This window comes from Mus pahari, chromosome 3, assembly GCF_900095145.1.
Source record: "Mus pahari chromosome 3, PAHARI_EIJ_v1.1, whole genome shotgun sequence".
Classification (NCBI taxonomy): domain Eukaryota; kingdom Metazoa; phylum Chordata; class Mammalia; order Rodentia; family Muridae; genus Mus; species Mus pahari.
Window position 1 is genome coordinate 8,368,637 of NC_034592.1, and position 12,126 is coordinate 8,380,762.

Sequence of the window (12,126 nt, forward strand, 5' to 3'; positions counted from 1 at the left end):
TGGAATCTCAGGGTTGTTTTGATTTGCATTTCCCTGATGATTAAGGATGTTGAACATAGCCAGGCAGTGGTGGCACACACCTTTAATTCCAGCACTTGGGAGGTAGAGGCAGGCGGATTTCTGAGTTCGAGGCCAGCCTGGTCTACAAAGTGAGTTCCAGGACAGCCAGGGTTACACAGAGAAACCCTGTCTCAAAAAAACGAAAAAAAAAAAAATATATATATATGGGGAAGTTTAATTATTAGAAAATTACATGCCAAAAGAGATTTTACTATATAGGCTCAAGAAAAACTATCAGGCAGAGCCTTTAATTGCTTTACAGAATGCTGTTGTTACATGCTACTGAAATAAAACAGTAAATAACCCACAAGGTGTCTGTGATGAGGGTGCACTCGAAAAACTCATCTATAAATAGTTAATTCAGGAACAGGAAGTTTTTTGATACAAAATACGATCCAATAAACAACTAGTTTAGCTAAAATAATATTACTATGCTTAGGCTAAAAGGGCTTTGTGGAGCAGCCTGTGACCACACTTGGGATGAAACATACAAGCTCAGGCAGGCAGGGCACTGGGAACTCCTCAAGCTCAGGGGACTTTCAGGTCTACAGCAAAACAGCTATTCAGAATGTCATAGTGAGTAAAGTTTGCTTCTAGAAAGTATTTAAGACTTCTTCACCTTTATCTTTAGGTGTTCACAAATGTGAGACAAGCTTCTTTGATCCTTCCTTTCTCAACGCAGGCTTCTCAAGGTCAGTTTCAAAACAAACTATAGATTTACCCTGGTCTTGGTCCTAAATGCTACAACATTATTTTAAAGGTGGAAAGACTTTTGAAACAAAATTGAAGAAATGAGGAAGAATACTTAAAAGTAAGTCAACAGACATAGGTTTAAAAACAAAACTATGAACTTAGTACTGGACATAACCGATTCGAACATCCAGCTCTTCACTCAGTAGTCATGTGATCTGAGTGGGTTATTTTAGGTGTTTTAGCTACAAAAGAGGGCTATTACCTCATCCTTGGGGTGAACAGAGCCCTACACACATGTTCATGTCTGGTCTGGATTAATGTCAAGTGCATGTGTGTGTCCCCTGTGTAACACATCAACTTGTTCAGGTGTTCTCAGACCTTCCCATGGTCCTCTAAGAGACAAAAGGTCCATGCTTTGGGCACTTTCTGAGTTACTGGAATACACAGGGCATCCAGGGCCTTTTGCCACCTGTGAAATACTAGCAGCATCACTGTAGTTAACAAACTTGGCCAGAGGCTCTCACTCCGGTGTGCCTGAGGCACAGTCGGAGAAACCCTTTAAGGAATGATATCCTGGGGATGTAGCCTTTCGGAGCACCATTGTGAAAGCTACTGTTAACTGCATTCTCTTTGTTTCCTAGGGCACAGACATATAAAGACAGACTGATCTCCGCATTCAGCAACAACGAGATGGTGTGGTTTTGTTTTTTGTTTTGCTTTTTAACAGATAGAGTATAGCCTTAACTATTCCTATTCTTACTTGATTCTTTGGCTACTGGAAAGCTCAAAAGCAAAATTCAGCTGTTGTTGATAATGGGGTTAGAGCCACAGCACAAACATTTACACTTAATCTTTTGGCAGTCCAATTAATGTTTTTACTCTAAACATTTACCCGCAAACATAAGAATTTCATGTTATGATCATATTCCCCCTCCTCAGACTCTTCCCAGAACTACCCCCCCATTCCTACCCATCTAACTTCAGATCTTTTTAATTCATTACTGTATAAGACCACCCAGTACTTGTGGATGTAGGCAAGTCTCTGTCTTGAATGACAGTAGGTTGGAAATGGGTAAATTATCCTTTGTCTACATGTTACTATCCCTCTCCAAGTTTCTTTCTCTAAAACCTGGACCCTCAAAGAGTTTAAATTTATTCTTCTCATTTAAAGCATATAACTCCATCCAGTTAGTTCAACAAGCTGTGGTGGACATAACCATCCACACGCAGCTATATTTGTTAGGCACGCATTTCCCCTGTAATAGGCATGGATGGCATCCTTGTGTGTGCACTCGGCATCTGCCTTGGCACTTTGGCCTAGGGAATGATGAGAAGATGACAGAGAACTCAGATGCCCTTTTCTCAGACTGGTGCTTTTCCTGTCAGCTGCCTCTGCTTCTATCACACCAGAAGCACTTGGAATCCATCCTAGACTCTGGTGTGTACCAGGATGGCAACAAGAGTGGCCTATCTTGCACGGGTGACATCTATGATCTGTGTTGCCTTACCTATACCCTCAGATTATCTTGAACAGTACTCAAAGAAATTATTTCCTTCTTATGTCAACTGAAAACATGACAATTCTAAGAGCCTCCAGACCATTGAGGCTACTGGACTATCTGTAGAATAGATACAAATGAAATTACTCAGAAAAAAAAATTGTACTATTGGTACCCATAAATACATTTTTTTTAAAAAAAAAAATCAGACAAAAAACACAAAAAGAATACTCTGTATTGTTTTGCTCGACAAGAAATTCCAGAAAATGCAAATTTCTGAATTGACAAGAAGCTTGTGAGTGATTGTCCAGAGCCAAATGAGTTATAAAAGAATATATAGGAACTTCCCAAAATGATGGAATGCTTATTTTAATATCATATCTTGATGAGAATGGAAGATTCACAGGTTATACAATTTACTAGATGTTATATATACAATGTTATATTTAAAACTACTCCAAATGTGATATTACTGGTAAAGGTGCATTAAACTTGAACTGGTGGTGAGAAAACATCTGCTAAAACTATGTGGATGGAGGTTCTACAGGACAAAAAACCAGCAGATTCTGAACAATGTTAAGGTCACAAGACACTAAAAGAAGGAAGAGGAGAGATGAAGTCGTGGATTTTCAGGAAGTATCCTAACTGAATGCAAAGCAGGACTGTAAGATAATAGTAACAACAGCAGCAAACCTCAACAAACCCAAGGGAACTAGTGGACACTCAGTGAGTGAAACACTGTAGCTAATCATTACTACCCTATCAGTGGTAACTTCCTAGCTGCATTCATTGTATCACGGTTATGTATACTTTTTAGAAGAAAGCACCAAATCCGCCAGAGTTAGAAACACCACCTGCAGTTCTAAGCCTAAGCAGGATGTGGGTCCTGGGAATCCCACTCAGGTTTTCCAGAAGAACAACAGCTACTTTTAACTGGTGGGCCGTGTCTTCAACATCAGAAAGAAATGTTTTTATGAATTTATTTTTCTCCCCCTGCCCCCCACACCGAGACAGGTATTCTCTGTATAGTCCTGGATGTCCTGGAACTCACTCTGTAGACCAGGCTGGCCTCAAACTCAGAAATTCACCTGCCTCTCTGCCTCCCGAGATTAAAGGCGTGTGCCACCACTGCCCAGCCGATTTATTTTATTATAATATAAACTTCAACTCATTCATTGAAAATTTAGAGAAAACCAAATCAGAATTATGAAAAAATAATCCCTTCTCAGTCTGAATACCTCATGATCTTCCTTAAGTGCATTTAAGTTAAGAGTGATTAGAAACAAGAAGAACCAAAGCCCCCTTGATACAACAGGATCCTTCCCTACAAGGGCTGCTAAGTTTACAAAGCTACTGACATAAAATCTTACTTAGTGTCTTTAGAAGTCCAGTGCACTAATAAGGAAAGCATTAGTGTTCATAGCAATCAAGTGATGGAATTCACAAAGCTCTCAAGTGACAGCGAGGGATATTTAACTCCTATGATTTGAACACCTAAAAACTGCTCTACACTTGACCTTGAGAAGAAGGTCCCCTCAGTTGCTACCACCTCCACAGTGAGACTGCACAGGAATGTTTAGAGAAAGTGGGTTGGTTTAATGGCTTACCTCCTCTGTTTCCATTCTCTTCATCCTGCAAAATAAAACAAGACACATTGGAGCACCAACAGTCAACTCTTAGCTGAGCACAAATTATTAATTTGCAATAAATACCAACTAGAATCTGCCTAGCAGCACATTGTCAGAGGGTGGAACTTTCACAAGAAAGAAAGGCTGTGAGTGAAGCCGAGTGCGGGAAGGAAATCAGCAGCATCGTTTCCGAAATGGGATTCCTAACTGCAGTGTTTAGGTGGAGGCACCAAACAAGCAGTCGGTTTGCTATTTACTGTACTGCAGTGACCATCTGGGCTGAGCTTTTATGGGCTATGACAGGTTGAAGAACTAATCGCTACATAGTTCTTGTACTCAATTGGAACTTCATCTGTTTGGTGTTTTTAGGTCCTTCTTCCATGCTGCCTATATTTAGCTGAGAAATCAGTAAAGCAACTTTAAAAAAAAAAAAACTAGTATGAAAATACACCAAGGCAAGTATCTGTTGAGCCTTGATCAAATCAAAGCTACCATGCACTATAGAAATGAAAATGGAGCTTTGGCTGAAGGCTGGTAATTTATTACATAACTCTTGACCTTTATTTTGGCTGCCCAAATGTTGTTTTTCTTCTTCTGGTTATAAGCTCAGTTCTGCGACTAGTTGGTTGCCAGCTAAGTGACATAATAGAGACATTGTTGCTATGAATCGCACACTTTCTAAAAACTATAAAACACTAAAAATGGTTTTAAGTTCTTTGGTAGCTGGGGGTATAGCTCAGCAGTGCAGTTCTAACCTAGCAAGAGTGCTGTGTAAAGCCCCAGATACTGCATACAAACAAACACACACATACACACACACACACACACACACACAGAGGGGGGAGGGGACAGAGAGAGAGAGGGGGGAGGGGGAGCGAGAGAGTCAGTCTTTGAGTGAATTAATAAAATTTCACAATTAAAGTAAAACCACTCATATATTTCCCATGGAAAGCATATAAAGACCAAAACCTATCTGTATGAATATCTACACCAAACCACAGCATTACATGGTTATGCTTAGTATTACTGTCCTCAGGTCCCATTCCAAACGTTTCCTGGGAGCACAGCACTGCGGTTGTATGACTAGTGACTGGTTCAAGGTCACAAAGCTATTGAAAGCCAGAGCCAGGAACTACAGGGAGTAGACTCAAACTCTGCAGGCTCCACAAATGCTTTCTAATACAGACAGATTTTTTTAACCTGTATTGAGCAAATTATATTTTTATTATTATTTTATTTATATGAGTATACTGTAGCTGTTTCAGACACACGAGAAGAGAGCATAGGATCCCATTACAGATGGTTGTAAGCCAAAATGTTGCTGGGAATTGAACTCAGGACCTCTGGAAGACCAGTCAGTGCTCTTAACTGCTGAGCCATCTCTCCAGCCCTAGTAAATAATTTTACAGATACCGTATTATCTACATGTTCTTTGTGATCTAAACTAAACAGACAAAAATTACACAGTTCTAATGTGTATCTAGCAACTATGAAATATTATCAGAGCTTTTAAGATCAACAGATTCTTAAAATAGTTAAGACAGTAGCTGTACAGACATTTCAGGAAACCTGACTGGTAAGTTTTAATTCCAATGGTAGTAATTATTCATGCCTTTAAAAGGTTATCCTATAATATACTTTCCTGGAAAGAGGAGGCATTTATGGAAAATGAAGTGAAGGCCAGGCATGGTGACATGCCTTTAATTACAGCTCTCTGGAGACAATAGGCAAGCAGATCTCTGTGAGTTTAAGACCAGCCCAAGCTACCCACAGTGAGCCTACATCTCAAAAACTAAATAGATGAAGGATTCCACTGTGATCTGTAGATACAACTGGACAATATCGTTACATCTCTTTAATCTATACACTAGCCAAGTTCAAATCCCAGGTCCACACTGCTTATTCAGTTTTCATGTCTGCTGCATGGGGCTAAGCGCACTTCTCCCTACCACTGCTGTGGACAGAGTGGTAGTAAAGAGGCGTGGTTACATGTCGACTGCGGCTAGAATCATCACACACTGACCCTTTTCAGACAGGCATGCTACCTACTGAAGTATATTCATACCTTCTGATCTGCCATGTTTTAAAATTCTGGTTTGCTGTAATATGATATATTATTCCTATGATACATGTAGACATTAGCAAATTTCTATTCTTATTAATTTTCTGTAACCAGCAGCATATTTTAACCAACAATTTCCATGGTCTGCTCAGAGAATACAGACTCTTTCTAAATAGTAGGGAAAGTTACACATCACAAAAAGTGAAGCCTACAAGTCACTGAAAAACAGACAAATTAAAGTTTTTGTTATAGGTTAAAACATACATAAAAGTGATTTAAATGCAAATATAACACCACTTACTTTACGACAGAAAAGAGGAAAGGAGGGAAGCTGGGAAGGAGAAGAGGGCCAGAAGAGATGGGAATTCTCTCACCTTATATGAAAACTGGATTGCAGACTCTGGGGGATAAACGATGAAGTGTCGTAATGTAAAACCGAACCCTTGAGATGTTCTCTTCAGCATGACTGTTTTGGGACCTGGCCAGGAGAAGGGCTCATCTTCAGACGGTGACACAGGTTCACCTTGGTCTTTTCCATCTTTGTTTTTTGACACCTAAAGTGCAAAGACATGTTAACACTTAACTACAGAACACAACATACTTCATTTAGAAAAAAATGCATACAAACATAATACCTGAGTATAAATAAGAACTTAGTGGACAGGATGTTTATTTGTTCCTAGAGTTAGATGCATTATAATCACCCAAACCAAAAAGTATGTGTGCATGCAGATGTGGGGACCTCGACATGCACAGGGAGACCCAAGGGTGACTGGTGTCTTCTACCATTTTCTGCCTTGTGTCCGTGTGTGGTGTTTGTCTAGATTAGGCTGGCAGTCAGCAAGCCCCAGCAATCCTGAGTGACTCACTGATGGTGTAAAGGCGTACGCAGAACCATTCCCAGCTTGTTAAGTGGGTGCTGGGGTCCAAACTCCAGTCCTTATGCTTATTCTTAAAAATTGCTGGCACAATAATTAAAACTAAAAATTTCATAGAAGGCATGAAGGATGATACCACGGAAACCCCACACCACACAAAGGGCAAAGAGGAAAAACACTGAGACACACACCTCTCAGCAAGTAAGAGACCAAGCCTTTCCATACGGTTCAATGCAACAAATACTGAAAAGTAACCGAAAGGGCCTGAGTTCTAAACCCAGACAGACTGCCTATCCACAGAGATCATAACCCTTCCAAGATTTTCATTTCGTGAGGTCCCTTGACCTCTGAGCTTCAGCCTTTGCCTGACCAACACTAAAAATCCTTTACAGGTTAAAACTAAAACCTTCCTCGAAAGGCTTCAGGCTTCTCCTGAGCACTGCTCACTGCAGAGCTTCTCCAGGCCTTCAGCCGGTCTGTCCTTTCCAGAAGAAGGCAGAGGAACAGAACCAACAGCTAAGCTGAGGACTCACGGTAAGGCCAAGATCACTCACTGCAGAGACCAGTCAGTCTGTGCCTTTTGGTTAGAAAACTGAGGTCATTAATATTTAAAGTTACTACTGAAAAGTGAATGAGACATTGATAACTGAAGTTATTATTGAAATGTCAGCTAATTCTTGTCATTGTGTTGCTGATGTTGGTGCTTTTAGTTAAAGGTACATTAATTACAGTGTCTCACCCTAAACAGCTGTCACCCTCCTTCATTCTCACTGGTAGCAAATGACCCCCTTTGATTTTCACAGGGAGAAGAGCACTACAGAGAGAACTTAAACCCCTCTCCCTTAAACAGAGAACAGTTTCCCTGCCCACTCTTAACATCCCCATGTTTTCCTGTTTTTCTCTTCTACTGACAATGACTGAAGTATCTGTTCTCTGAAGACCCCACAGCTTTGTAAAGACCCCATCTCCTACTTTCTCTAGGGCTTTCATCATGAAGGCATGCTAGATTCTGTCAAAGGCTTTTTTCTCCCTCTCCTGAGATGACCATGTGCTTTTTTTGTCTTTAAATCCATTTCCGTAGTTTATGACATTTACCAACTCACATGTAGTAAACCATTCCTACATTACACTCTTGGTGATGCATGTCTGCATTCTGTTTGCAAGGTGTTCTATTGAGCATTTTTGAGTCTACAGTTATCAGGGATATGGACCTGTGGTTTTGTTTTTCTGTTGTGTCTTTACCTGGTTTGGGCATGACAGTAATATAAGCTTCACAGAAGGGTTTTGGAAGTTCTCCTTTTATTCTTTTTCATTTCTTCTTGTTCTTCCTCCTCTTCGTACTCCTCCTCTCACTCCTCCTCCTTTTTGTTCCCTCTCCCTTCTCCTCTTCTTCAATAGATTGGCTATAGATCTTCATTGAAAATCTGGTAGAATTCTGCTCTGAATCTATCAGGTCTGGAGCTTTTATGTAGCTGGAAGGCTTTTTATTACTATTTCAATCTCCTCATTAGTTATGTGTTGTTTAGGTTATTGACTTCTTGGTATAATTTTGATGATTTGGCTGGATCTAGAAACTCATCAATTTTTCCAAGTTTTCCAGTGAATACAGTGTTTTTAAAATATCTCCTTATAACAATCTCAATGTCTTTGGTATTTATTGTAATGCTTTCTTATTCATTCCTGATACCATTAATTTGGGCCTCTCTTTCTTTCTTTTGGTTAGTTGAGTCAAGAGTCTGCCAATCTCATTTATCTTCTCAGAGAATTAGCTCTGAGGTTGGTTGATTCTTTGCATTTTTTTTTTCTTTGTTTGTTTGTATTTCATTGGTTTCTGAGCTGGTTTTCATTATTTCTTGCAGTAGACTAGATTTGGATTTGGTTTGTTCTTGATTTTCCAAGTTTTTGGGTTGTTTCATTTAACCACTTACATGTGCTCTTCTAGATCTTTTAATGCAGCCACTTGAGCTCTACATTTCCTCACGGGGTCACTCTCAGAGAGTCCCAGAGGTTCTGTTACACTATGTTTTCATCTTTCATTAAGTTCCAGGAAATGTCTTCTTTCTGTCTTTGACCCATTCCTCAGTCAGCGGTAGGCTGTTTAATCTCCATGAGTTTGTGTATTTACTAGAGATTTGTTTGCTGTCAATTTTAAGTTTTATTGCATTGTGGTCACAGAGGATAAAATAGTTCTTTCTTCTTGTTAATTTAATAAACATTTGTTTTGTGTACTAGCATGAGATCTATTTTAGAAAAGCTTCCATGTGCTCCTGGGTAGAATGTGTATTCTTTGGTGTTTGGATAGAATATTCTATAGATCCATTAAATCCACTTGATGTACGATGTCAATTAATCCTGATGTTTTTATTTATTTTGTTGTACATATGACCTGTCTATTAGAGAAAGTTGGATATTAAAATCACCTACTATTAATAGAAGGATGCTAATTCTTTTCTTTAAATCCAGGAATACTTTTTTCTTAATAAAATTGATTATACCAGAATTTGTTGTATTTATGTTTAGGATAGTAATGATCCTGTCCCCTTGATTAGAATAAAGTGTCCCTTTTTAACTTCTTCTTAGTTTTAGTTTGAAGTCTAGTCTATCAGATATTAGGATAGGGAGACCTGTTTGCTGCCTGGCCCACTTGTTTAAAGGACTTTTGCCCATCCTTCTACACTAAGGTAGAGACCATCTTTAAAACTGAGATGTTTCTTGCAAACAGATATTTGGATTCTTTGTTTCCTGATCCATCTAGTCAGTGTGTGCTTGGACTGTGCGTTAACTGTGGTCGTTGTGGTGTTAGCAGTTGGTGCTGCGGTTTGTGCTCTCTCTCAGCAGTCCTATGTTACCGTTTCATGGCTTGCTTGGTACCTCTTTCCATCCTCTCTCTTATGCTCATTACTCTTGCCAGCCCAAAACAATGCTTTCTTATTTGTTTTTTTTTGCATATAAACATTTTTTTAAGGCTGATAGCGTCATGGAAATTTTTCTTTCTCCTTCAGTTAAGGCAGATAGTTTTATTAGGTTTATTACTCTAGGCTGGCTGTAGCTGTCCTGTAGGACTTTGTTGTTAGGTTTATTAGTCTAGGCTGGCCGTAGCTGTCCTGTAGGACTTGGAATACCTTGCTTCAGGCTCTTCGGGCCTTCAATTTTTCCAGTGAGAAATCAGGTATTATTCTGACAGGTTTTTCTCTATATGTCATTTGTGGGGTTTTCTTCTAGAAGCTTTCAATATACTTTCTTTGTTCTGATATTTAATGTTGTCTTAACTATGATAGGCCATGGGGATTTTCTTTCCTGCTCTTGTCTATTTGGTGTTCTGATTATTTCTTCTATCTGTGTGGGTACGTCTTTACTTAGTTTGGGCAAGTTTTCTTCTATGATCTTGTTGAAGATCTAATTTATGCCATTGATTTGGCATTCTCCTCCCTCTTATGTGCCTATTATCCAAAGTTTTGCTTTTTCCTGGTATCTCACATTTCCCTTTTGTTGTCGTGTTTTCATGTTCCTTGTTTATTTGGTCTAGATTCTCTACTTTGAGTCTTGCCGATCTATTTTTTGCTGGATTACTGAGTTTTTCCAGTCCATCTTCATTTTAGCTTGAGTCTTCTTCAATGTTTCTATCCCCTTATTAAATTCTGTTCTTGCGTCCTTGACTGCCTCTGCCATTTCGATCAGCCACATATCTGTATTTTCTTGGGCATCACTTGGGCATTTATCCTCTTTAAGTTCTTTCTCCTTAACTTCATTGAGTTGTTTCTTTGCAGCTTCCTTAAATTCCTTGAATTATTTGATAAAGGTTTATGATTGTTCTTTAAATTCTGAATCTTGGGGCTCTTATATAAATTCCATTAGCAAACATTTTTCCAGGAATGATAGGTTTTGGAGAGAAGATACTGGCTTGATCTTTCATATTTTATTTTTCAGTAAGACTGGGCACGAGGACTTCTTTTGTTAGTTATAAATATCATATGAACAGAGCAAATTGGAGCAGAAGAGAGTACTGTGGAATGGGCTAGGCTAGACCCTGGAGAAGGATGTGGAAGATCTGTGTGGGTGGAAAGGTTAGATGCTAGTGCTAGAGGGACACACGGGTGTCAGAGCAGGTCCTGGTAGAAGCCTAGAGGTTTGTTGCAGGGCAGGCAGGTGTGGTGGATATGGACCCCAGTGCAGATGAGGTTAGACACTGAAGAAGGAAGATCCAACATTTCTGGAGAACCTACATCACCTGCACACACCCACACACAAACACACATGCAAAAGACCAAGCCTACCACCCAAAACAGCACTGAACTCTGAGATGACAAAATGTTTGCAACACCTAAAAACTGAAGGTTTAAGTCTAAACACAGCTGAGCCCTAAAAGAATACCTACATACATGGAACACATTCATGGTTTAGAGATTTAGTTTTTTACGCATATTTATCTACAGACTTAGATCTGAGTAATGACTCAAAGCAATCCCAATCAAGATCGAAAAACATTTTTGCATGAAACTACAGTTTCTAAAAGTCACCTTATCTGCTAAGAATCTAACTCTGAAGAACAAATTCCATATACTCATGCTGTATTTTCTAAAATAAGAAACTGGATTTCATAAAAATCCCTTGTTTGAAACATGTAAGAAAATGAAGACAATTTTTTTCAAAGGGGAAAGTATCTGTAAATAAAATATCATCATGGACTAATAAGTAGAACATAAAAATTATGACTTTAAAAATCCAATAATTAAAGAAAATGGGCAAGCCAGGCAGTGGTGCCGCACGCCTTTAATCCCAACACTTGGGGGGCAGAGGCAAGAGGCAGATGGATTTCTGAGTTCCAGGCCAGCCAGGACTACACAGAGAAACCCTGTCTCGAAAAAACAAAGAAACAAACAAACAAAAACAGGCAAGAAATGTGAGCATGCCTTAGCAAAGAAGCTAAGAAAGGTTCAACATTGTAACTGACTAGGAAATTCACACTGGGTCACAATAGAACACCAACATCTATCTATGGTAAACAGCAGGCCTACAAGTGCTGGCTAGTGAAGCAACTGGACCTCTCTAAAAGAGTACAAATATTTTTGCAAAGTAATCTCACTGCTTCATAAACATTAAATATGTGTCTATCATGTGACACAATCACTTTTTCAAGAGAAACTCAGACTTTCTATGTCAATATAAAAGTTTATACAGAATTGTTCACCGCAACTTTATTCATTAGAAACTGAAAAATATCCCAATATGTTTGTATTTTTTAAAACAAAGCTGAACTGTGATGCAGCAAATGAAATTAACTACTATATTATCTATTAATTACCCTA

The 12,126-nt window shown here is 39.0% G+C and overlaps 1 protein-coding gene across 10 annotated transcripts in view; it reads right to left on the minus strand.

The window, feature by feature from the left end:
• Arhgap21 (Rho GTPase activating protein 21) overlaps positions 1 to 12,126 on the minus strand; it is a 119,329-nt gene that overhangs the window by 59,688 nt on the left and 47,515 nt on the right. For all 10 annotated transcript variants that reach the window (XM_029536911.1, XM_021192013.2, XM_021192012.2 and 7 more), the window contains 2 exons: positions 6,317 to 6,496; positions 3,860 to 3,884 (listed from right to left, as the gene is read on the minus strand). In XM_029536911.1, the coding sequence (XP_029392771.1) occupies positions 3,860 to 3,884; positions 6,317 to 6,496 (205 nt within the window). The remainder of the gene's footprint in view (positions 1 to 3,859; positions 3,885 to 6,316; positions 6,497 to 12,126) is intronic.